Source organism: Chiloscyllium plagiosum, chromosome 25 (assembly GCF_004010195.1).
Source record: "Chiloscyllium plagiosum isolate BGI_BamShark_2017 chromosome 25, ASM401019v2, whole genome shotgun sequence".
NCBI classification, from domain to species: Eukaryota; Metazoa; Chordata; class Chondrichthyes; order Orectolobiformes; family Hemiscylliidae; genus Chiloscyllium; species Chiloscyllium plagiosum.
In genome coordinates, this window is record NC_057734.1 from 41,370,871 (window position 1) to 41,398,029 (window position 27,159).

Consider the following 27,159-nt stretch of genomic DNA (forward strand, 5'->3'; position numbering starts at 1 on the left):
CATAAAAAGCTACTATGACATAATCTAGCTCAGTGACATCTGTGACTATTTACAGTACATGTGAGGCACACATCATCTCGTCTTCTCTGCTGGCAACAAACTGCGAACTGTGGAATGATGAAGAAAGTGGAGAGACAAAGAAGCTAGTTTAATCTCCTTGTGATATTCTGCAAAGAATCTGAAATGTATTTGATTTTTAAAATTATATTTTGGTAATAGTTTAGTTTTCACTTATTTTGCAGCTCAATAGGGAACTGTAAAAGAATAGACTGTCAATATCTAGTAAAAACAAGCAAAGATCTCTGTATTCTTCCTAGCTGAGAGTGGGCATAACTTTAGCTTTGTAATATGTCAAGGAAATTATGGCTTATTAAAGGGTCATCTTGAATTTGGCAGATGCTGAGGATCAAGCTTGCACTTCGGGACTACTGTAGGGGACAAGCAGTGATTTTTGGGAGAGATTGATAGGGGAGTGAGCCTAGCACCAGAGGAAAGGCAGCTTGAATCATTTGGTGAATCCATTGTCTGTTCGTATTCAAGAGGATTGAATGGGAGATTAATGCCTTTTCCACCGTCCTTAACCTTTATGGACATGCTGAGTTCAATATTGGTTGCCATAGGAAGCAAGGTAAAATAAACAGTGGCATTCCATTAATCATTCTTTTCTCATCATCCTCCACTCAGCTTTGTTTCACTGTTTCCCACACTGTTGGTCTGCCTAAGCGGACTGGCAGTGGAATAGATACAGTACAAGAGTTTTGTCTTAAATTTTGTTTCCAATGAGAGAAAAAAAGATGGTAAAATAAGTAAATTGCTGCAGTGTTTATTGTAGTAATTGTATATCACGAGAGACAGATTTGAATTTAATATAGTACCTTTCTGAAGCTCAAAATGCTTGAAAGCACTTCACAACCACTTGAGTATTTTTTTGAAGTGTAGTCACTGTTGTAATGTAGCAAACATGTCATCCAATTTATGCATAGCAAGTTCCACAAGCTGTATTGAGATAAGTGTTTTGCTTTCCTTGGTCATCATTTATTGAGAAAGATATATTAGCTGTATGGAGTAGAACTTATTTGCTCTTCAAAATTGTACTGTGGGATCTTTACTTTCACCTACAAGGATTTAATGTTGCATCTGAAAGACAGCCTCTCTTCCAGTGCAGTACTTGCTAGATATCAGGTTAGATGATGTTCCACCCAGCAGCTGTCACTACTGAATCCACAACCATCTGATATGCATGAAACTTATCATGGGCAGGGAGTGGTGTTGTGTTAGAGACTAGAGATCTTTAACACTCTAATATATTGCTACCTGGGTAAGGTTTGGCTTGATGGTACATTTCTGTTAGTTGTTGTGAATTGGAAATTTCGGACTCTTAAACCACTGGCATACCAAAACAGGCAATGATTGCTGAAGCTGCAAGACAATGCATTGGAACACCAGCATGAATTGGCAGAATGTCTTCTGTAGCCCACAGCTTTTCTATGTGATCATAAGAATGCAGACAGCGAGAGGATTGGGCCATTCAGCCCCTCAAGCCTGTACCACTCCTCATTTAGATCATGACAATACCTCAATCTTATTTTCCTGGCTTTGCTCCATATCCTTAGGTATAGCAAACAAAAAGCTGTCGCTCTTGAATCTTGACTGTTTCCTCAACTTCTTGGATTTCTGGAACTGTGTGTATAAGGAGCTTCCTTTAAAACCCCCTCTGAATCACTTAGCTCTTATTTTAAGGTTACAGTCCCTCGTTTTGGACTTTTCCATCTGAAGAAATATTTTCTTCCAATGTACACAATCAATCCTTTAATTGTCTTGAATGCTTTAATTATATCACCCCTTAAATTTCTTATATTCGAGGGTGTGCAGACGTAGTCTTTAAATTCTATTTTTGAAGCCCCTCCGTTTGGTCTTTGTATCATTCTGGTGACTTTGATCTTGGAGGGTATATGTGATAATAGTGTATCCTTCCTGAAGTGCTGCATCCAGAACTCAACTCCATATACCTAAGGGGTCTAACCCAAACTTTACACAACTTTAACACAGCTTCGCAAATTCTTATTTGAGCCCCCTTGACTAAAAGGCCAACTCTTCATGAGCCACCTAATTATATTTGTACTTCTACATAAGTATCTAGAGGTATAATCCCAATTGCAATGGGTTTAGCAGACCAAATAATGAATCCCTTTTGATATGAAAGTTTGAATAGTGTCTTGCTGTCTCCCATCTGTGGTGATCTTTTGAGGTATTGACAAATCTGGAAGGAGAATACTTGTCTGCATCTGGTCAGTGATGAAGAAACCGGAACTAAGAATTGGATTTAAATGTATTATTTTGGTACTTGGATTTCTAGGGCAGAGAACTGGAAGATGAGTAGTTAGCTGGCATTCTTGTTTTGGATAGTTATTGAATGACACTGCTTGAGCCATAGACATGTTGATATCAGCTTGAGGGGAGTGTGGGTGGTAAAAGAAGAGCTGCATCATTCTTATGAACCAAAACCAAAATTTTTATTTCTTTGTCTTTCAGACTTGAAAGAATTAGTTGTCAAAAGGCTGATCCTGCTGACTATGCAGCTGGTTAGGTTTCTAATAGAATAGTTGTATCAATTATTGAAATGGTCATTGAATATTCATAATGCCATTCAGCTTGACATCAGCATACCACTAAGCAATGTACTTAGGAAGTGCCATAATTTCTATATTTAGAAAGTGTACCATACCACTGGATACAGAATAGTGGTTGATCCTAGCTGTGTCTCCTCAGCTGTCTTGGTGTGCCTTGCAGGTTATGGAGGGCAGTCTATGGATAAGACATCTGTTTTTGTCAGGCTTGCATAAGTACCTTCCCTTAAGATGACTCTCCCTTTGTGTCTTGGCTCCCTTTGTGTGCCCTTGTTTTTTTCCCCTCTTTCCTATCTTTCTGCACCATTCTGTTCTTGGATGTGGTTATTTGGTCCTAGTTTGGTGTTTGTGGTACTGTAGATGTTTTGTTTGCTAATGCAATTCCCCAAGGCCCAGTGACTTTCTCTCCTGGGCCTCGGAAGTTCCTGCGCTCCTGGTTTATGAATTCATTGCTGTTGGACAAAATAGATTGACTGCTGCTGGTTGGTCTCCAATTTTTGGGAAGTATTGTGACTGTCAGTGAGTACTAGATCTGACTTTGATGTGAATTCCTTCGTAACACACTGCGTATCTATTTATCCATGACGTACAGGCAAGAATCATGAAAATGTGATTGAAATAAATGTCTATCATTTTTGGAGAAGTGAAAATGAAAAATAGTGAGGAAAAGTGGCCCTTGGACCAGTCCTTCAGTGTAATAAGCACATAAGCTGATACTTTCAGTGACCCTACAATGGTCTACTTTTAATACTGGGTCATGCACTCTCCAGTGTTCATGTTTGTTTTGCCAATGAGATATTAATTTACCTGAACAAAATTTGGTCTTCTTTTGGGGTGGCTTCTATTGACGCACATGAAAGCAGTGGTATTACCAGGTATCAAGGCTGGGGGCAATTCTGGGATTTGGACTAACTGGATAGATAGGAAGTTGACAGCAATGTTGAAAGAGTTGACCAATTCTTCCTAAATGGTAATACTCATTGAATATCCTGTCATTAGCATGTTTGGCGCTAGTAGTTCTAGTGTAGCCAGTAGTATTTTGGTGGCAGTGGCTGTGCTAAGAAAAGCAGTAGTGTTTCCGGTAAGCACTTTCAACAGAGGAATGCTGCTCTACTTATGTTCTGTCCTCTTTGGGTCTCCTGGAAAGCGCTGTGCTGAGGCAGCAGGCAGGGTTACTTCTGTTTCCAGAACTTTGTGAATGCTGCTCTATTTCTGTTTGGATCTATTCCGAGATGTTGGGGTGTTCTGCCACAGGTTGACTTATTTCTCCCTCTTTCTGTGAGAAGGTCTAAATTCTATTTTTGGAGTATACACTTGGGGATGTTGTTTGGATGGGAGTGAGCTATACAGCTGGGCATTACTCTGTGGCGGTGTGGATATGGCTTCAGTGCACTGCACATAAGCAGAGTCTTTCTTTTGTCCTGAAAATTGTAATGACCAGCCTGGTTGGTAAAAGCAAGATTAAATTTTTGCTAAACTGGTTGATTTCAGCTAGCATAGGAGGTGCTGCAACATTTGACTCAAAGAATCACTTTTTTTAGATGACAATCAAATTATTGCTATCTTTGAACATTTATTCTCTTAACTTGCCTGAGATGAAGGTTGACATTTGTGCTGGATTCAATTCCATTAATGCTGCTTGCCTTTTTGTGTTCAGCTCATTTTCTGCATTGGTGAGGCTACAGAGCCCACTGACTCTGGCTAACACAGCACAGAATATTGGCACTTGGTGATTTGCACAGCTCAGTCTGTGGGAATCAGGTATCTCCATGATTCTTCTACTTTAAAAAGCAATTGAGCAGACTCATATTTGCACACCAATAGTCTCTGTAATTAAATTTCCATAAAGCTTTGTCCATATTGGTAAAGCCAAATTCTTCGTTCTTGTGTATTATTTGCTAATCAGATTGCATGCAACACTTCTACAGCTCCACGATCCTTTTAACAAAACTTTGCCTCTTAACCCATAACTGTAGTTACTCAGGACTTTAATCATAGCCTTTATTGTGTCAACCTGAGCCCTGCAGTTCTATGGGTTAACAAGCCATGTGCTAACCTTGCGAGTCCATGGCTCCTGTCAGCACCAGATCCAAAAAGACAACAGAAAAATAAATCACTGATTGTAATGAAATGTGTTTTGAGGAAGGTAATTCAGCTTCTAAAAGGTGCGTCAAACATGATCAATGAGTGATTTAATGTACGTCACAAACTGAATAGAAATACCCTCCAAAAGCTTGGGTGCTTATTGTACCTTACCAGTGATGATCAGTTTTGATCTTTCAGTACATGTAGAAGAATGTGACAAGTATGTGAGAGCTCGGATGGTGTCATGGAGTTGTTTCAGTTCCCCACCCTCTGAATGAGAAGTGGTTGGTTGACTGTTAGTTTGCTGTGATGTCTCTATATTTTGAGACTTATATACTTCACATTTCATGAGACTCTTGACTTAAACATGAAAATAAATGTTTGCGTGATAACAATGAAGCATTGATTCAGTGAATGATTGGAATGCCAACAAAATTGACTGAGTTTGTGCTAATAGTTGCTTTTTGTTTGTATGTTATATGGTAGATATGAAGAATATCTAGAGTTGGAGAGGACAACCCTTGAAACCCAGCTTTCGAAATCTTGCTATTTTATTGAATAAAAAGGAATGTGATCATTCAGCCACTGACTATATAGTTACTAGCAGTCCTTTGTATGTCAGTAGGAAAACTACTGATTTAATTATCTTTTTGCAGAAAAACAGATGGGATTATGATTTCCAAACCTTTAGTTAAAATCTCCTGCAATAAAAATGGCATTTGCCTACTGATCCTAGTTAGTGGTTCTGTGCTCACAAAAGTACCTTTGAATCAACTCAGCTACTGGGATGATTGAAACATTCTATTTAAAATAATGACTGCGATTTTAAAACAAGTACTTTGCAGAACTATTATGGACCTAGTGATTTTGTTTTGGAAAAGAGAATCAAAGTTGTAAGCAATTTTGCAGCATCCTCCTCCAGTCAGTCAGGTGAGGTCTGTTTGCTTACATCACAAAGATTTGTAACGTACACTTGCTGGCCTGGTTCCACTAGGCTGTTCAGTAACTCTGAAGATTGGTGAGTCACCAGGAAGTCGAAACTTAAAGTAAAGCAAAGCATGAATAGTTTTTTTTTAAAGGAATATTTTAAACTAAACAACTACTTTGTAAGTAGAAGATTACCAAGTAACTTAATCTCTTGAGTGCAGGCACCTTGTCTATGGACACCCAAAATAGTGGTTCCACATTGAACAGCAAATTTGGAAGATTTTTGTTCTTAAAGGTAACTATTGTAGATACTTGTGTGGATTATTTTTTTGCTAAGAATACAAAAAGCAGCAGACGTTTTCCAGGTTTTCAGATTTAAAAACAAATTATTTTTATGGAATATAGGAAATCAGTCCATAAAATATTGTTGAAGTGTAGTAATTGTATTATTTGCACTTGGCAAACTTGAACAAGCAGTAATAAGATAGACTAGGAGTTGATTTATTTCTTGTTGGTTGAGAGATAAATGTCGGCCATGACACCTTTTGAATAGTCATGGGAACTTTTATTCCCACCTGAGTGAGCAGATGGGTCATAAAACCATTAGAGACAGATGCAGCAATTAGGCCATTCAGCCCATCGAGTCTGCTCTGCCATTCAATCATGGCTGATCACGCCATTCTCCTGCTTTCTCCCCATTACCCTTGACTCTCTTGACAATCAAGAACCCATCTATCTCAGTCTTAGATATACTCAATGACCTGGTCTCCAGCCTTCTGTGGCAGTGAATTCCATACATTCCCCACTCTGGCTGAAGAAATCTCTCCTTCTCTCCGTTCTAAAAGGTCTTCCCTTTACTCTAAGGCTGTGCCCTCTGGTCCTCTTCTCTCCGACTAATGGAAACATCTTCATAACATCTACTCTGTCCAGGCCACTCAGTATTCTGTATGTTTCAATTAGATTCTCCCCTCATTCCTCTAAACTCCATCCAGTATAGACCCAGAGTCCTCAAATGCTCCTCATGTTAAGCTTTTCATTCCTGGGGCCAATTTCGTGAACCTGCTCTGAACCCGTTCCAGGGCCAATACATCCTTTGAGATATGGGATCCAAAACTACACACGTTACTCCAAACGTGATCTGACCAGAGCTTTATAGAGCTTCAGAATTACATTCCTGCTTTTATATTCAAGTACTGTCAAAATAAATGTCAACATTGCATTTGCCTTCCTGACTACTGACTCAACCTGTAAACTTATCTTGACTAGAATCCTGAACTAGAACTCCCAAGTCTTTTTGCACTTGACTTCTGAATTTTTTCCCCATTTTGAAATTAGTCCATGCTTCTATTCATTTTAGTAAAAGGCACGACCTTTCCCATTTTGGACTCCATCTGCCACTTTGCCCACTCTCCTAACCTGTCCAAATCCTTCTGCAGCCTCCCCACCTCCTCAATACTACCTGTCCCTCTACCTATCTGTCTCATCCAAAAGGTGATATTCCCTCCCTCCGAATTACGAAGTGCAAGGTGTCAGCCTTGGACTCTGTGCCCAGGTCTGGGGAATGGGGCTTGAATGCACAGCTTCATGTCAGCTGAGGAGACAGTGCTACTACCCGGGCTGAATTTATTTTCTAACAATGTTTTTCTGTGTATATGAACAATTCTGGTTTCGCCACATTTATTGTAAATTTTGTTTTTTTTTTGAGAGCAATCCTAGTGATGTTGATGCACCCGTGAAGTGGTTTGGTAGGAAATGCTCAGCAGTGATAGGCTGTGTAAACAGATCATGCTCCTGTGACATTACTGTCCTCGTGCTTTGTGCTCAGTTCTTCAAGGGAATGAGATACAGTCTTAAGTAATCAAAGTGAACTGCTGGAGAGCAATCTGCCCATAGCACATACTGCAGTGACAGTGTGACAGTAATTCTGTTTAGAACTACTTAACATATCCAAAGCTGCTGATTTTTCAATTTGCAGAGGTGAAAGGGCTTTTCACAATTGTGACAGTCCACTTTCAGGATGCTTGTTGGGTTTGGGATGAAGGCATTTTGCTCGAGATCAGCCTAGTTTAATCAAAAAGCAAGTTCTGCATGAGCTTACAACCAATGCACTTTCAGATTTAGCTAGCTGTCTGGCTTTGCGCATGCTTTTGTAATCCAGTACTGTGTTGATATTAGCAATGGTGAGATTAGCAGGATAACGCTGTATTTTCTGTGGTCTGGTTTATCTTGCTTCCTGTTTTGAAGGGGTTTCAGCACCTTGAAAGAATGCAGCTGTCTGCTGGTTGATGTCTGCTTCTGCTACGTCTGTACGTGCCCTTCTCTGAATTTTCTTCTGGCCTGAAAGCAAAGGATGTGTCTCTCAGCAGATCTACTCAGACCATAGGTTCCACCTGTCTGTGGCACACCCCTTGTGGGCATTAATTGATGCATCAAATAGACATAAAGCATAATGCATTGAATCCTGGGAGTTTTTGGCTGTATTCCTTTTGTACCACATTCTATGGTCTTCAGTTCTAGTATTCGCATTATCAAATGTGTAATCTGATCTTGGCTTCTCACAACATGCTATAGGATCTTGGCATGACATGAGTATTGATTGCTTTTGGGAGGATGAAAAGAAAGCAAACCTTTTTTCCTTTATTTTCACTAACGTTCTCTTGAAGGTGCCTACCAGTGGTAATTCATCCAAGTGACTACACCTGATCTGAGATGGGTACTGCCAATAGGGTGTTTTGCCACTGGGAGATGTGGAAGGGGAGCTGCACAACAGCCAACTTGTTACCAGAACTGAAAAGTTTGGGACAAAACCGATACAATCAGTAACTGCATCCTGTGCTAAGGTCTCAGCCTGTTTGATCTTGCTCACTCTTTATTGTTAACAAACTACCCCCTGCATCCTTTTGGGATATCTTGTTTATAGACAACAGTAGCTTTTGAGTTCATTTGCGTTTATATAATAGAGTTGTTCACAACCTCCAAGCATCTTGACATGCTTTGCAATGTAAAGCAAGTATGAATTATGGTAGCCAATTGTACATGGTAAGAACCCACTGCCAGCAGTATGATAAAGACTGATGCCTGTTGACATTGACATTGATATTGGCCAGGGCTGAACTTCCCCCGCTCTTGCCAAATCAAGTATTGGGGTTTTTAAAATTCATCTTAAGAGGGCAGAGGCTTAATGTTTCATCTGAAAGCCAGCACCTCTGACAGTGCAGTGCTACCTGGATATGGCAACCCAGGTCAGGATATGGGAGCATATAAGGAAAATAGAAATGCCAGGAAGCTCAGCAGGTCTGGCAATATCTGTGCAGAGAGAAACCAAATTCACATTTTGACTCTTAAAGTCCAGCATGACTCTAATTCTGTTTCTCTCTCCACAGATGCTGCCAGACCTGCTGAGTTTCTCTGGCACTTAGTAGTTTTATTTCAGATTTCCGGCATCCGCAGTGCTTTACTTTTATTTGACAGGTTATTAAGAGCACCTGATGTATATCAGACTTTCCAACAGATTTGTGTTGCCATCATAGGCCCATCAGATCTGCAGAAGCTCTGTCTTTTTACTGTTGAGACCGAGCCTGGTGTCAGGGTGTGTCATTAACAAACACCATACGTGATCCCAGAATAGCAAGTGTCATCCTTGCATTGTCAGCAGTGCTCCTGCTGCATGTTCATCTGGGGCTGAAAGGAGATTTAAATTGGTTCCCATTGCACCACAGGAGAGTATTTATTGAAAATAAACTTCGAGTCTGCTATATGTCTCCTTCTGCTCCTTATGAGTCATACTCCCTGATAGCAAGGACATCATTATGTAGTGATTTGTATAATAGGAGTTAGAATTTTTCAGCTCAAAGCCAGTGCCTGTTTGTTTTATTTAATCTTTATTTTTGACCCATAAGTGCTGACTCCCTGGCTTAGGGCTGCCTTGTATTAATGTGATAGCCGCGCTGACTGCTTGACTAGCAATAAAATGGAAAATCGGGACAGCTTATTCCTGTAGTGAAGACAAGTGTTTGTGCCTGTTCTCGGACCCCGTGGGATCACTGTTTCAAACAGGAAGTCCTGTGGGGTCACTGAATCCAGATTTCACTGGGCACAGAACTTGATCGTTAAACATTTAAAAAATAATGTAATTTCTGTCTATTTCCTATCATTCTCAACTGAATGTGCAGTGTTAGAAATTGGACCTTGCCAAGCCTATTTTGAAGGCCAGTGTCCTGCTGTTCGAATGTACCTGAAGGAATTTGAGTCTAAAATTGGGTCAGTGGTTTTATCAAGTGTCCCCGATGGGTATCCTACTCATGCATTTAATCTAATACTTGTTTCGGATGCTTTTGGCAAATTGGGTAGTGTGAAATAAAATACACTCCGTGCCTGAATACTGCGCCACTGAAAGATATTTTTCAATGAAAAGAAGGAACTTGCATTTATAAGGCACCCTTTGCTTTGCAGCAAATGAATTACCTCTGTAGTTACTAGTCTGTGGAGGAAATGCGGCAGCTAAATTACCAGCAGCAAGGCCCAAAACAGTGATGTGATAATGACGTGATATCTGTTTTTAGCTGGTTAATTGACCAATAGAGAGAACTGCCCTACTGTGTGCTCTGGTTTCCTCCCACAATGGGGCGGCACGGTGGCTCAGTGGTTAGCACTGCTGACTCACAGCGCCAGCCCGGGTTCGATTCCAGCCTCGGGCGACTGTCTGTGTGGAGTTTGCACATTCTCCCCGTGTCTGCGTGGGTTTCCTCTGGATGTTCTGGTTTCCTCCCACAGTCCAAAGATGTGCAGGTTAGGTGAATTGATCATGCTAAATTAATTGCCTGTAGAGTCAGGTACGTTAGTTAGGGGGAATGTGTCTGGGTGGGTTACTCTTCGGAGGGTTGGTGTGGACTAGTTGGGCCGAAGGGCATGTTTTCACACTGTAGAGAATCTAATCTAATCCAAAGGTGTGCAGGTCACGCTAAAGTTGCCCATAGTGTTCAAGGATGTGGAGGTTAGGTGCGTTAGTCAGGGGTAAATGTAGAGTAATTATGGTAGGGGAATAGGTCTGGGTGGATTACTCTTTGGAGGGTCGGTGTTGACTTGCTGGGCCGAATGGCCTGTTTCTGCACTAAAGGGCTTCTTCAGAAAATACTCAGTCATTCAGCACAGAAACAAACTTGTCCATGTCGACCAGATTTCCTGAAAACTCTAGTCCCATTTGTCAGCACTTGGCCCATATCCTTCTAAACCCTTCCTATTCATATACTCATCCAGATGCCTTTTAAATGCTGTAATTGTACCAACCTCCCCAATTTAGTCTGTTGGCTCATTTCAGGCATGCACCATCGTCTGCATGAAAAAGTTGCCCTGTAGGTCCCTCTTAAGTCTTTCCCCCTCACCCTAAACCTATGCCCTCTAGTTCTGGAATCCCCCATCGCAGGGAAAAGACTTTGTCTATTTACCCTGTCCATGCCCCTCATGATTTTATAAACCTTTATAAAGTCACCCCTCAGCCTCTGACACTCCAGGGAAAACAGCCCCAACCTAGTCAGCCTCTCCCTATAACTCGAACCTTCCAACCCAGCCAACATCCTTGTAAATCTTTTTGGAACCCTTTCAAGTTTCATAACATCCTTCCTATAGCAGGGAGACCAGAATTGCATGCAGTGTTCTAATGATGGCCTAACCAATGTCCTGTACAGCCGCAACATGACCTCCCAGCTCCTGTACTCAGTACTCTGACTAATAAACAAAAGCATACCAAATGCTGCCTTCACTGTCCTATCTACCTGTGACTCCACTTTCAAGGAGCTATGAACCTGCGCTCCAAGGTCTCCAAGTTCAGCAACACTCCCCAGGATCTTACCATTAAATGTATAAGTCCTGCCCTGGTTTGCTTTTCAAAAATGCAGCATCTCCTCATATTGATCTAAATTAAACTCCATCTGCCACTCCTCGGCCCATTGGCCCCTCCGATCAAGATCCTGTTGCACTCTGAGGTAACCTTCTTTGCTGTCCTCTACACCTGCAATTTTAGTGGCATCTGCAAACTTACTGTACCTCCTATGTTCATATCCAAATCATTTATATAAATGATGAAAAGCAGTGGACCTACCACCGACCCTTATGGCACACCACTGGTCACAGGCCTCCAGTCTGAAACTCAATGCTCCACTACCACCCTCTGACTTCTACGTTTGAGTTAGTCCTGTGTCTAAGTAGCTAGTTCTGCCTGTATTCCACGTGATCTAACCTTACTAACTAATTTACCATGAAGAACCTTGTCGAATGCCTTACTGAAGTCCACATAGGTCATGTCACCGCTCTGCCCTCTTCAATCCTCCTTATAACTTCCAAAAACTCAATCAAGTTAGTGAAGCACGATTTCCCATGCATAATGTCATGTTGACTATTCCTAATCAGTCCTTGCCTTTCCAAATTACTTGTATATCCAGTCCTCAGGATTCCCTCCAACAACCTGCCTACCACCAATGTCAGGCTCACCATTCTATAGATCCCTGATTTTTTTCCTTACCACACTTCTTAAATAGTGGCACCATTTTAACTAACCTCCAGACTTCTAACACCTCATCGGTGGTTATTGATGATCTAAATATCTCAGCAAGTGGCCCGGCAATCACTTCCCTAGCTTCCCACAGGGTTCCAGGATACATCTGTTGCGGTCCTGGGGATTTTGTGCATTTTAAGATGTCCAGTACCTGAACTAGTCCCATTTGCTTACGTTCAGCCCATATCCCTCTAGACGTTTCCTACTCATTTACCCATTCAATTGTCTTTTAAATGTTTTGTACCCTTATCTACCACTTTCTCTGGCAGCTCGTTCCATACGCGCGCTACCCTCTGTGTGACAAAGTTGCCCCTCTGGTCCCTTTTAAGTCTTGCCCCTTCCCACCTTGGGAAAACGATCTTGGCTATTCACCTTATTTATGCCCATCATGATTTTTAATTTCACCTTTGTGGTTTAATGCCTCATTTGAAAGAGCATTCCACAGGAATACCTAGATTTCGTGCTAAAGTCTTTGTAGAGAAAAAAAAATCGCAAACTTTCCATTTTGGAAGCGAGTTTTCTGTTATTGAGATGATGTACAACAATACTTCCTGCGAAAGCAAAGGTGGACCTGAAGTTCTACCCCTTGGACATGACAGTATGCCATTCCCTTCCTCCCCACTGGGCAATTTGGTCTGAAATTAATTTATTTAAAATTAGTGTGCAATTATGCAAGTGTGACAAATATTTGGCAAAAAATCGTGAGACCCAAGGCCCAGTTACTCTGACTGTTTTAAGACTGAGATGGACCTAATGAAATTTGAACCTCATTAAATCTTTGAAGTATGACGTATATGGTGACAAATCTCCACTGATACTTGATTTAAATTTCTGATATCTGAGAATGGCCTTTTATTTGAGAGTGTTAGTTGGCTGTCTGTTGGGGTCAATGTCATTAAACCCAATCTAAACCTTGTCACCCTATGTCTGAAGATTAGATGCCTTGGCATGGTTTGGGGTGGAATCTAGGAACATCCTGCACCTCAAAGGCTGCTGTACATGTCTATTGACAAAAGGCAGGGACCTCTGAGTGCAGTGTTGCAAGGTAAATGAGATGCACTAAGATTTGGGAGGCGTTTTGAAACAATTGAAGAGCAAATCTAGGGTCTTGACATCTAAGTACGGCCTGGCTTCTGGCTTATTTAGATCAGATTGCCCCTACAAACACAATCCTATATCTTTGGGCAGGGAAAAATGGCTTAAATTCATTGTGAACGCACTGAGCTAGTGTATGCATATAATTCTGCGATCCGAAGTGAAACAGAGCAAATTGGGCACAAGCCTTTAGGTTGGCCCTCCATTTGAAAGGGGGCTCTGCGCTTGCCCTCATAAATGTGGAATTTCCATTTAAATAGATTTTCAGTGAAAATTGTCTATTGATTCGTCTCTGCACAGCAAGAGAACAGTTTTCATGTTCTAGTTGATTGTGTTAATTTTTGATGTGTTCTTTAGTATCATGCTGCTTTGTTTTTTTTAATCTTTAAATGAAAGGGAATTTGCCAGAGCTGTGATCCTCAATCCTCATTTCTCTTGTCCAGTAACCGATGACAGGTCGCAAAATGCATCCAGAGAATGCGTAGGTCGTGGTGAATACCTCTTGTGTCTCTCCAATGGAGACTCCCAGAAGGACCTGTGCATTTGGATCACTGGTATTCCCCTTAATTGCTCACAAAAAACAATCTCAAATATTGTCTTGTTCAAATGTGAGATTCCTTGTTGTGGGCTTGTACTGGTTATCCTTCAGTATCTTGCTCAGTCATCAATCTTAATGTGTTGGTGTAATTATTTGGTTGCTAGGGTCTTCACAGCAAAGCTACATTGTCTACATGAGCATGCCCCATTTTGGCTCCTGACAACAGGAATCTTTGCTAGTTTTGTTCTTTGATTCCCCCATCTTTACCCCCGTCATTGAGATTCCAAAGAGCTTTCTGACATGTGTCTCAGTTATAAGCCGAGAGTGCAATTTATTTTATAGGATTGAATGTGATGTAATGGACAGTGTATTACTGTCTTGCTGCACTATTTGAGGTGATACTTTTAGGATGGGATGTTAAACAGACTTTTTTTGCACCCTTGGGTAGAAGAGAAGCTATTCCTGGTCAATATTTATCCTTCAACTAAGATTATGACTGAACTCGGCTGGCCGATTGTGTTTGTGGGTCTTTGTGGTGCAATTAGTCACCAAATTTCTAAACTATGTACTTCACTGTAAAATGGTTTGAGACATGGTATGTTTTTGAAATGCGGTGTGCGTGCTCCTGTATTGGTAGAAAAACCAGGATGGCTGCTGACAAGAGAACTTTGTTACTGTGTTGTTGGTCTGCCGTTGTGTTGGGTGCGCTGGGCTTGTTTGTTTTTGGGCTGTTTTGAGACATACTGGAGAGAAGCTTGGCCTCTTTAACCGGAACCCATTCCCTTTTTGATAGATGGTGACCAGAACAAAGAAGATCTTTGTGGGCGGATTATCTGTAAATACCACAGTGGAGGATGTCAAGCAGTATTTTGACCAGTTTGGAAAGGTGAGTGAAACGCGAGCCTCGCTGCATCTTGCATTCATTATGTTTCTGTTCACATCCGTCCTCGAATCTGGGTCATGCCGTTTTTTCTTGCTGCAGATTTTTCCAGGTTAAGCCTGAAGTTTCTCTGGCAGTGGGCCCCCCTCTTCCCCACCCCCAGAATAAGGTGAGAAGAAAGGGTCTTGGTGCTTGTCGTTTTAGTGTTGTGTACTGAGCAGCTGCACTCAGAGCCGCTGCTGCTGTCACTTCCTCCTTCTCCTCCTCCCCACTTCCAACACCCAGCTTCCCACCCCCCGCCAACTCCACACTGCACCCTCCCCAACACATACATACATACATATAGGCGCACGCGCGTGCACACACACACACACACACACACACACACACACACACACACACACACACACACACACACCCTTCCCTGTTGATGCCACGGTCACCATGGTGACAAGACGAGAGGAGCAGTCATAGACAGGTTCTTTTGTTCGGGACTCAATTCAGCACTGGCACGCAAAGCCGGTCAGAAGTGACAGGAGAATAGGCGAACTCTCCAGGGGAATGCTAAAGCAATGGGCATGAGGAGAATTGCTGCCACTCAGACTTAACCTTCAACTGTCTGAGATGACTGTCCACCCCTCAGCCGCCATCCAGCCCCGATTGGTCAGCCACCCCGCGGTTTACTAATCTTCTCTGTTTCCATGGCGCCTCGGACGGCTTTAGGATACAAATTAGGAGCTGTGAACAGTAGCCTGTTGGCCAATGGGAATGTGGGATCATGAGAATTAACAATGGATTGCTCGGCTCTTTTGTGCCGCTCAGAGAACTAACAAAAGAAATTGTAAATCCTTTTGTCAGATTGAAGTCTCCAGGCTCCCTTTCTTCCGAGGCCCCGCTGAAGACCAGGACTGACACTTATTTGAGGGAGGTTTATAAAGCACAACCAAAGTCAGTTGCACTTGGCCAATAATTGGAACATGCACTACTTGAAAATCCAGTTTCTTCTGATCAATTATGTTGCACCTAAATTTGAATTTGGCTTGACCCTTCCAATTTTCCCAGATTTTTATAACTGAAGTTTAAACAGCTATCCCTCTGTTCTGTAACCACCCCTCATGCACCAACAAAAGTACCTTTTGAACGTGTCAGTGGGTAATGAGAGTTGCTGAAAGTGCGATTGGAAGTAAGGTTCTGTGGGTGGGAGAGGGCAGATTTTGACAGCGGGCAGAGGAGGTGCAACATTCTGACTCATGGAGAATGTTTGAGAGGGAAGGGGCCAAATCTTTGACCAACTATTTATTAAGGGCGGTACATAGAACAAAGGGTGATCCAGTGTTTGAGGCATGTGGGACTTTATGACTGGAAGAGTTTGTCTAGGTTGAGTGCAACAAAATGCTTTGAGTTTGAAGACTTTGCTAGTTTTCTTGGGCACACTTTGGAAAGCTTGGATTTATGGGTTAGTGAGATGGAATTGTCCTTTTTCTGTGTGAAGTGTGCTGGTAATTTAGTAAATCACAGTGGACTCTCTGACTTATGTTACCCTCCTATACCCATCCTCAGTACTTGTAGATAAGATGCTTCAAGGACTGGGTAACTCAGTAGGTGCTAGAGAGTACTGAAGAAGCACAAGGTCTAATGGGTAAACAGGACTCTAGTGGGCAGCTTGTTACATCCTGATTAGTAAATGTGGCTCTGTCTCATTTCAGTTTCAGATTTGACATGGGGCTTTTGAGATGGGCCTCAATGCACTGGGTAGCTCCTGAATTTTAATGTCTTGCTATGTCTATTAAAGGACAGGCAATTATAGCCAGCGCATTAAGCACTCGAGCTACCCATTCTGTGTCTCTCTACTTGGGTGTTCCATATTCTTGCTGTCTTGCTCCTTCTGGGTCTGTGGTGGGGTGCTGTGAATGTTGCTGTGTCCTATCCATTCAGTTCTGCACTCTAACCTTGTACTGATCTCCAACCACCAAGGGAGCTAAAACCAGTCACAGACAATGAGGAATGACTGCTCAGCCTTGCCTAACTCCTAACTCTAGTCTATGAAACTCTGATTTTGCAGCCAGCAGCAAGGCCATATTGAGTATGAGAGCTTCCCCAGTAATAGTTACTACATTGGACCTCTAGGCTGAGGGAGGTTACCCAATTTTGCTGCTACCTGGTCACTGCCAAGCAGCTAGTGCAGGTCTGACATTTTCCAAGGAGAGGGTAGGTTTCAGCCCCAGTCACCTTGACCAAATGGCCAATTCATTCCATCCAGGAGGGGAGGGGGTAAAATAACCAGCGGCTCCTGTGCAGTTGTTGCTCCTGTTTAGGCTGCTGTGGAATCCACTCCCCTTCCCTCCTCTAACATTCCTGGTGGCTTCCACAGTAACCGGAGCCAGAGGCAGTTTCAAAAACTGTCTCTGATAGAATGACCATGTAGGTGAGATAGTGGAGGACCATAATATCTTAGTTATAGAAACCATTTACTTTTTAGTCTATAGTCTTGTGAGCCTTAAGTTTTAGTTTCATATTCTCTGGAAGAAACTTTAGTCCTAGTTTTAGTCTAGTACTTTTCTTCACAGACTCTAGTGATGCTAGTTTTAGTTTTGGCTAGAATTTCACTCAAAATGTTATTTGCTGCTTTCCTTATTCTCGTTCTAGTCTTTTCAGGAGTGTTTTTAAAATTGTTGTTTCCAAAAAAATTTCTCTTACTTCTCACACAACGAACAAGAAATGCTGAGAGATAATCAAACTGCGGTTTGAATGAGAGCTAAAGGGAAGATTCCCGCTGTTTGTAGCAAAATCGTAAGTGTGTTCTTTATGCCTGTGTTTACAATTTCATTAGATGTAGTGATTGTCAGAAAATGGTTTGTCCATTCTTTGTGTTAAAACATTTATTCCTCAGGTTAGGAGGTTGACTATTTGAGTCCCAGACAGAAATTTGAAATCCCTTTAATCTTAACCTTTAGTTTTAAGTTTCATGGGAAATTACTTTCCAGTTGATTTTAATTGCTGACTGTTTTATTTACTTGGCCTGTTGAAGATCTGGTGAGGAGTCTGTCTGTCAGTGATGAGAGAGGTGCCAGCAGTATGACAGGGCACTTTGGCGAGGGACAGTGCCATGGGATGGTTTTATAGCAGGACTGAAAAAAGGGGTGGGGGCAGGGAGCAAATTACTCCAATTTTTCTTTTAAAGCCTTGGGAAAAACCACATGATCTATTTGGCACATTTCAGACATGCAAGTTTGTAATCAAGTGTTTGTGGACTGGGTATTTTTGAAATGATTTCTGTTCCTTTGCCTTGGCTCTTTTTGCTCTTTAGCACTGTGAGTACAATCTGTGAGGGGGCTGATCTATAGCCGACGTCTACCATGCTCTGCTTCAATTCATTTCTGTCTCCCTCCTGTCCAAGGCTTATTCCAAACAAATTTGCAACACCCCACCTAATATGGTATCCTATTGAATGGCAAATGAGGGTGTTTGGGAAGAGAGCAAACATACTAATTCTCAGAATTATAGGTTGTGATTTAGAAAGCACGATGGAGTTGCATTAGAAGATAAGTCATAGCATCTGCTGCTGTTCTCAGTTGCTTGCCTGTGGAAATTTATTTTTACTGAAAAGAAATGCAAGTTCTGCAAATCAGCAGTCTGATTCCTGCTAATGATAATTCTGTGGTTTAAATCTAATATTTTGGGTTTTTCTAACTTCCCTGCTTTTGTGTTACATGTCAGCCCTAGACACCACTCATTCATAAAATCAGTTGAATATTTTTTGGTATAGAATTATTCTAAAGATTTTACTTTTGCTTACTGGTTAAAGTGGCGCTGTTGTGAATTACTGTGTAACATCTGGTAACCTATTCCAGGAAAGCAGTTGTGCTTTGAGGGTTAGTGGAGGGGAGCAGGTGTTGGTCTTTGTGGTCCTCCTGTCATCAGTTGCACTTAGTGGGTGTAATTTGAACTGCATGGAAACAGTGATATCGTAAATCCATTGAATTATGGACCAAAAAAATTAAAAGGCATGATCATTCAAAAATGGATGCTAAGTCACAAAGAGACATTCAAAGGTATGCCAAACATTTGATCGAAGACATGGATTTCAAGAAAAGTAGTGAAGTATGACAGGGGACAGACAGGATTGAGAAGAGGATTCTTGAACCTAGTTAGTTGAAGTTGAAAGCTAGTTGGAGGATACAACTGGAGCCAATGTTTACACTTTTAAAATCTTTGATTTACAGAGTTGCACATTACAAGTGAATACCTCTTAACCCAGCAGACACATTTTCAATTAGTTTCTGTTATTAGGGGCACAAGCAAGTCACTAGCTCCCATCCATTACAGCAGCAACAAAACAAAAGAAAGACATGACAGCTAATGATTACTGAAGGGCAGGGTTGATGAATAAGAGACCAGAGTGAGAAATGAGAGTAATGGAGGAGCTATATGTCTAAATGAGGTTGCAGATTCATGGGTAGGAAAGGCATTGAGAGTACTGGGGTTCAAACCATGTCACAAAGTATCAGGAATGGTTGGTAGCAGAGGTTTTGATAAGTTGAAGTGTACAGAGAGTGGGTGCCTGGTAAGGGTATGGAAGCAAGCTTTAGTGGGAGACAGGTGATAGTATTTAAGTGCATGCATTTATGGAGCATACGAGATCAGTGGATTCATCAGTGTGTAGCCTGATCCAACCTAAAACAATGCACTGAGAGTTCAGGATTTGGGTTTTAGAGTTTGTGGCAGGATTAGGTTTGCCTTTCAGCTCCTCAACGTCTAATTGGGCTAACAATGTTTAATGCTGAACAGAGGGAGAAACTGGCACCTGGAAGTGACCTTCATGTAAGGGAAATAACAAAAGATGGAAATAATAATTACTGGAGTGAATTAAAGATAACTGGTGAGGAGAGGAATGCAGGAGAAAATCATGAACAAACGTTCAAGCGATTTTTGGGGTTGAGGTGGGGTGGGGAGTGAAGAAATCGGTCAAATGTACAATGTTTGTTTCAAGTTGAGAACTTACTAGCTGCTGAACAAAAACAATGGGCAAATAAAGTAGTTTAGTTCCACGTGAAGAAACTGTCTACCAATTAAGAGTTTGTTGGGAGTTGTTGCGATTTAGTGGTTTGGGTTGGTTGGGGGAGGGGTGCGCGGTGGGTGGGGGGGGGCACAATAGTGCTGGGGGCTTGGTGTGAAGCATAACAATAGTGAATGGTACTTGAAAGGTAGTTGGTGTTGAAGTGACTTGGCATGTTGGACCCTACATCAATGTTTTTTCATTGTTCATCTCCAATAAAACATTAGAGGGACTGCATTCCCTGCTCTCTCCAAGTGCCTGCGTCGCTGTGTGCAGTTGCTGCTTAATTTATTCCCTGCTGCTTCTCTTACTCTGTGGAATACTCAACTTTCCACAGCTAGATTATGTTTTTGGTTTCTCCACACTAATAACAGCAAAGCAGTTTGTATTGGAAAGAAAAACACTTACAGGGCTGACTTTCTCAGCTCAGTGCCTCTTCAGTGAGTTTTACTTCTAGACATATTTCATTAAGCTAGATTTTCTCCCCCTGTCTTTGGTAAGAGCTCATTTTTTCCATTGAATCTCCATTTTGAGCTAAAGTTTTGTGACTTTCATATTTTGGGTGGACTCTTGCTTTGTTTTTATACACAGAACTTTGCCTCCAAATGTTTAGAATTTCCCTGTGTTGTTCTTCCTTCATTTGTCATTGAGGTCTCTTCCTGCATTGTGTACCCAGAGTCTCCCTTCACTTAACACAGCAACATTTTTAACACGAAAACTCAGATTGACAGGAAAGGAAGCAAATGCTTTATTTGAAAACACAAAGTGCAGCATGACTGGCTTGCTGGTTTTGAAAATATTCTTTCTCCTACCCAACCTCCAGATTTAGGTCACCTTAAATTTCTCTTTCTGTCTGCGTGGAGAACTTTGTGAAATTGTCTCTGTTACTTTGACCTTTTGCTCCTCAACATCTGAGCCATTGGGCTTGGAAGTAATGAGGTCAGGAGTTTGCTGCATTATAAGATTTCATTCTGTGCTGCTGCTTGAAATGTCCTCTGTAAGAAATGTGAGCGAAACTTTTTTTTGTTACCCTGAGAATGAATGTACAACTTGTTTCCACAATTAATAGTTTGGGGGAATAGTATTGGTGTATTTAAAGGGGAAGCTTAGTGAACGTAGGAGAAATAAAGTACTTTTGTGATACGTTGAACGTAATAAAATAATGCAGCAAAGAGGCTTGTGTGGAACGTGTACACTAGGTTAGACCAGTTGGGCCAAAGGCCTGTTTTTGTGCTGTAAAGTTGGTAAACTGGATAATGTGGGCCTTTTATTTAATTACATCTCTCCCCCTCTTTTTCCCCCCCCCATAAAAAAATTAACATTTTACTTTTAACTAAGAAATGCTCAGTCTTAAAGGGTCCAGATTTTTTTCTAGTGATATTTGCTTTGAAAGATCATTTTTGAGGAAATTTTAATTAAAAGCTCTCGGGGGTTCAAGTGGAGCTGATGTTACATCCGAGTCTGGCAATCTGGAGTTTGTGGCATCATTGCACCACGTCAGTTGCTCACTCTCCCCGCACACAAGAGCCTCTTGTGACTGTCTCATTCAAAACCCCCTGCGCTTGGGTCTCACGGGTGGGGGAGGGATGGCTGAGCAGGACAAAGTTTTCCTTTGCAGAACGCTGATGTTGACTAACATCCCTGAACCAACTCGGAGACTGGATTTCTGAGTGCCCTGGGGGTGTGGGGGGGGGGGGGGGGGATGGCGGGGGGGAATGGGGAAGCCAACACAGGGACATTGTACACCAACCTGAAACACACACAATCAGTACTGTTTGAATAAGGTGTCTGAAAAGCAGGAACGGTTGGCATGGGGGAGGGGGAATGAGAGTGAGCACATGCTACATGCTGTATAAGAAGGCGAGATTGAAATTTTAGTACGCTGGACTTCACTTGATTGAATTCTTAATGAGCATTTCAGTTGTCGATATAAATTCCTTCTTCACATCACATTCTATTCATCAAAGTTCACTGAATAGTTCAGTTGTAGGATCCTTTTTAAAAAAAAGAATGTGTGTAAAGATGCTTGTGATTATATATACGCAGTGCATCCAGGATTATTTTTGGAGAGTGGCCGGTGATGGCTTGCTCTGTTTCATGATGCTGCTGAGATATGGAACACTTACAAGTGTTTAAAAATAAAACCTGATTTGAAGTTGCTGTGACGTTAGGTAGCTGCTTAGCCAGGACTGAGTGAGCTCCAAGGCTAGATCAGATAGTCAGCATTGCCATACATTGTTTGTGAAATAATTCTGTTGTTTGAGTTTCTCATAAATTAAAACATTGTAGTTTGGATCTTGCTTCCTAGAGCAATTAGGCCAAACTATTGAGTGTCCCATTTAGAGTCATAGAGATGTACAGTACCCTTTGGTCCAACTCATCCATGCTGACTAGATATCCTAATTTAATTTAGTCCCATTTGCCAACATTTGGCCTATATCCCTACAAACCCTTCCTATTCATTTACCCATCAGATGGCTTTTAAATGTAATTGTATCAGCCTCTACCACATACTCTGGCAGCTCATTCCATACATGTATCACCCTCTGCGTGAAAATGTTGCTCCTTAAGTCCCTTTTAAATCTTTTCCCCTCTCACCTTAAACCTATGCCGTCTAGTTTTGGACTCTCCTATCCTGGGAAAAAGGCCTTGCCTATTTCTCCTATTCACGCCCCTCATGATTTTACAAACCTCTATAAGGTCACCCCTCAGCCTCCAACACTCCAGGGAAAATAGCCCCAGTCTATTCATCCTCTACTTATAGCTCAAACTCTCCAACCCTTGTAAATCTTTTCTGAACCCTTTCAAGTTTAACAACATATTTCCTATAGCAGGGAGACCAGAATGGAATGCAGTATTCCAGAAGTGGCCTCATCAATGTCCTGTACAGCTACAACATGCCCCCTCAACTCCTATACTCAATGCACTCACAATAAGGGCAAGTACATCAAACACCTCCTTCACTACACTGTATACCTGTGACTCCACTTTCAAGGAACTATGAACCTGTACTCCAAGGTCTATTTGTTCGGCAACGCTCTCTAGGACCTTACCATCAAGTGTATAAGTTCTGACCTGATTTGCCCTACCAAAATGTAGACTATAACATTTATCTAGATTAAACTCAATCTGCAACTCTTTGGCCCATCTGATTAAAGTCCCGTTGTACTTTAAGGTAACCTTTGCTGTCTACTACACCACAAATTTTGGTGTCATTTGCAAATTTACTATCTATACCTCCTATATTTACATCAAAATCATTTATATAAATGACAAAAAGGAGTGGACCCAGCACTGATTGTCATATATTGGTCACAGGCCTCCGGTCACAAAAGGGAACTTCAATAACCACCCTCTGTCTCCTACCTTTGAGCTAATTTTGTATCCAAATGGCTAGTTCTCCCTGTATGGGTACTATAGAAGAGAGATCCCATATTGTTTAGAGCAGGAGGGGTTGCTTGTGAAGAGACCTATTTGGAGGAAGAAATTGTTTACAGCACTTCAGTTGGAGAGGGAGGTGGTTGCAGAGACCTAACTGAGAGTCTGGTGGCTGTGGGCTTGTTATACAGGCCCAGTTGTGGGGGAAGAGTATGGTGAATGATAAGGTTATACAGGCCCAATTCAGGGTGGGAGGTCTACAAGTTGGGTGTAGAGGATTGGTTTGCCACAAGATAATTTTTGTATCTTCCATTTCCATTTCTTCTGAAGTGAGGAATCTCTTGAAATTCAATGCATCTGGAGTCATGCAAAATGAGGGTTTACCAGTTAGCAGCTCAGTCTGTATGGCACTGACTTTCATTTCCACAAAAATATGGGTAGTTACTTGCCATTGGACAATTCATTGTTGAAGTAGAACACCAATTTTGGGCTTGAAATACCATTCTCCAGGTGCAGCAACAGCACCACGCCCGCTATGAAAAAAAAAGCCAAAATTAATTCGTTCAGCCTGAATCTCAGATCATGTTATCGGTGTTATAGAGAGCAGGGAAATGGAGTTAAGGCTGAGATGAGATGAATCATGATCATATTAAATGGTGGAACAGGCTTGAGGGGCTGAATTGCTTATTCCTACTTCTTTTGTGCAAAAACTTCCTGCTTTGTATATCTCTTTGGGATTTTCACACCTTTCTTTATTGGAGCAGCCTGGTGGCTCAATGGTTAGCACTGCTGCCTCTCAGCACCAGGGACCCAGGTTTGATTCCATCCTCGGGCGACTGTCTGTGTGGAGTTTACACATTCTCCCCGTGTCTGCGTAGGTTTCCTCCGGTTGCTTAGGTTTCCTCCCACAGTCCAAACATGGCAGGTTAGGTGGATTGGCCTTGCTAAATTGTTCTGTAGGGATGTGCAGGCTTGGGTGAATTACCCATTGGAAATGCAGGGTTACAGAGAGGCGGGTCTGAGTGGGAGGGTTGGTATTGACTCGATGGGCCAAATGGCCTGCTTCCACACTGTAGGGATTCTATGCTTATTGAAGGAATAGCAAATAATTCTTGGCTGTGCAACATGATGAAACATAGAGGCACGATAATCTTCAATATCCCCCGGTAATCACCAATTGAGTCATGTTCTAAAACCAAATATTGTGATTAGATGTGAATACGGTGTTTCTGGGATAATGCATTTTGATAGTGTGATTGGCTATAGCAACATTGAATTAAGGAACAGTATTTTCGAGAGCACTTGCCTCTGTTGACAATAGTGCGATTTCAGCAGGGTTTGGTTCATGTGCTTTATTCAGTGCATGTACGACATCAGCACTTGTCTTTGTGCCATTCTGCGCATGCACTGATGTCAGCTGCCAACAGAGCAGCTCTCAGAAGTACTATACAGAGCGCAGCTTTCTTAGATTTTTTAAAATGTACTGTGTTAAATTTACTTTTTGTTAATAAATAGATTTCAATCTTCATTTCAGGCTGTGCTGTACTTTGCATCAGATGGCGGGTGACTTTTCAGCGATCTTGAGTGGTATTTTTGTGGATCTGCCCCAACCTCACTTTTCCCATTTAGGAGTAATTTTACAACCCCCCCTACCCCATGCCAAAACTCGTCATTCAATTTGTTGAGGAATCCAGTGGTTCCCTCATGTTAAAGTTGCCCTTTGTTAAGGTGGTGTAGAAAGCCTTTCTCCCCATTGATCTCTTTTAAAGGATGGTTGGCATTGGATGCATTGAAGGCAGAGCCATTACCAAGTAGCACTTTCACAACCATCGGTGGTGCACACGTTAGGGCTTTTTTTTTGCACTTCTATCCATCGAAGCAAAGTTTCAAACTCTAAATAAAACCAGCACTTGGAGGGAAGAGTACAAAATGTGAGGTACTTTGACCTTTTGAGCACCATTGTGCTTTTAAGTAGGTAGCAAGGGTACATTTTCAAGTGATCTTGAGGGACTTTGTCCCAAATGTCTACTGTCTGTCATTCGGTCTGTGACTATTGATTTGTACCAGCTGGAGTATCTCATTGACAGGGCCAATCAATACAATATAGGATGAATTTTGTTCTGATTACAAGAACAGTCCATAGTAAATATTAATGTCTTGATTATACATATTGATTTTTTTTGAAAGAATGTCATTAGTATAACATCCATGAAGTTGGGACAGTTATAGTATCACATTCCCAGCATCTGTTGCAGTGAAACCATAGGATTAACTGGACTGGGAGTATGGCCAGTGTACATCATAGGATTAGTGATAGACCAGGCTGCACGCCTCGTGAAGCTATAGTAGACACGATAAGGACTATAATTACTGAAGTAATTTTCTAATCTGTTATTTAACCGTCAGCTTGGATAGGATGGGTACTTCTTTCTTTAGTGCAGTCTGAATAAGATGACATTGGATTGGTTGACCATAACTCAAGTTCGTTGCTCTGGCAAAAATACAGGGTGAGCCAAGGTAGCTGTTTCTGCTCTCTGATGGGAAAAATGCAGTGTCCTAATAGAAATCAATTGGGGGAAAGAAAAACGAAGACTGCCACTTAGATGAGAATATGTGCAAACGTATTTTACATTTCAGTTTTACTTTACAACTTTCAAACCTTTTTCATCTTAATTTGTCTAATATCACGCAAATGGGTTGGGTGTTGGTCAGGTCTCAGTGGCCGAGTACAATAGAGTTTAAGATTACTTTCAAAAATGTTCTTTTGGCAGCAAGATTGCTCACTGTGGTGACATAAGACATCACTGACCTTGGTGATTTACTGCTTTCGTGTTACAATCCCGAATCAAAACTCTGGGTATAAACTGGCTAAATGCCCACTGACTCAAAATTAAAATGTGTTTAGTCTCTGCTCTGTATCTCCTGAAGTTCAGTCTGACACAGGTTAATTTTTATGGTGCCCTCCTAGACCTGATGACATCTCAAAAAGAACTTTACAGCCAAGGTGGTGTTTTTGTGGTATGATTGCTGTAGGAGCACAGCAAACTCCAGCAGAGCTGCAATTTGAGATGATAATGCTTTTGGTGATGTTGTTTGAAGGAAAAGTATTCACCAAAACCTAAGACTGGCTGTTAAGTGTGATTCTTGGCATGATCGCTTTCTGGTTTAATTGTGTAGGATGCAGTGCTGAGCCAGATGGTTCCATAACCCAATGTCCTATCTGATTCTTTTATTCTCTCTTACTGATTTACCAGTTATAATGACACTGGGGATGGCACGATTCGAGGTTGAGATATTAGTTTGCCTGGGCCTGTGTTCATCAGCAAGTTGGAAAGGAAGAGATGGTATCTGATTGAAATGAATTCTAAGAGCGTGATAGACTAGATGCAGGGAGGATGATTTGGGGAGTCTAGAGCCAGGGGTCGCAGTGTCTGGATATGATAAATTCTTCACTTAAAGGGTAGTAAACCTATGGAATTCTCTACCACAAAGCTGTGGAGGTCAAACCATTGCATATATTCACAAATAAGATTGATGCCTTTTCAACCATTAAGGCATCAAAAGTATAGGGAGGAAGTGGAAATCTGGCATTGAGATGAAGGAGCAGCAATGATCATATTGAATGTTGGAGCAGGCCCGAATGGCTTACTGCTACTCTGAGTTTCTATCAGTCCAGCTGAAACCAAGTGAGCTAGCAATGATCAAAGCTGAACCTTTGTGCTACCTGGCTACCCATGTGCACATACCCACCTTCTGGAGCTACAGCTACATAGCTATTTGAAACATATGGAAGAGGGTGAATTCGGTATTGCTGGCGGCGTATTATTTATTAAAATGTGTAACATTTCCGCATTTTAACAGTGACTTTGCTTTGAAAGTTCTTTATTGGGGTAAAGTGTTTCAGGACATTTTGAGGTTGTGACATACAAATATTTACATTTAGATAATGTATATAACCCTACAAACGTAGTTGTGTTGTGTCTCAAAATTGGATCCCTCCGTGTTTTAGGTAATGTGGTTGTC

General features: G+C 41.6%; 1 protein-coding gene across 1 annotated transcript in view; it reads left to right on the plus strand.

The window, feature by feature from the left end:
- The window catches only part of LOC122562785 (RNA-binding protein Musashi homolog 1-like), a gene marked incomplete at its 3' end in the record, with an annotated part of 143,819 nt that overhangs the window by 30,659 nt on the left and 86,001 nt on the right, over positions 1-27,159 (plus strand). The window contains exon 6 of the mRNA XM_043715965.1: positions 14,616-14,708. Within this exon, the coding sequence (XP_043571900.1) occupies positions 14,616-14,708 (93 nt within the window). The remainder of the gene's footprint in view (positions 1-14,615; positions 14,709-27,159) is intronic.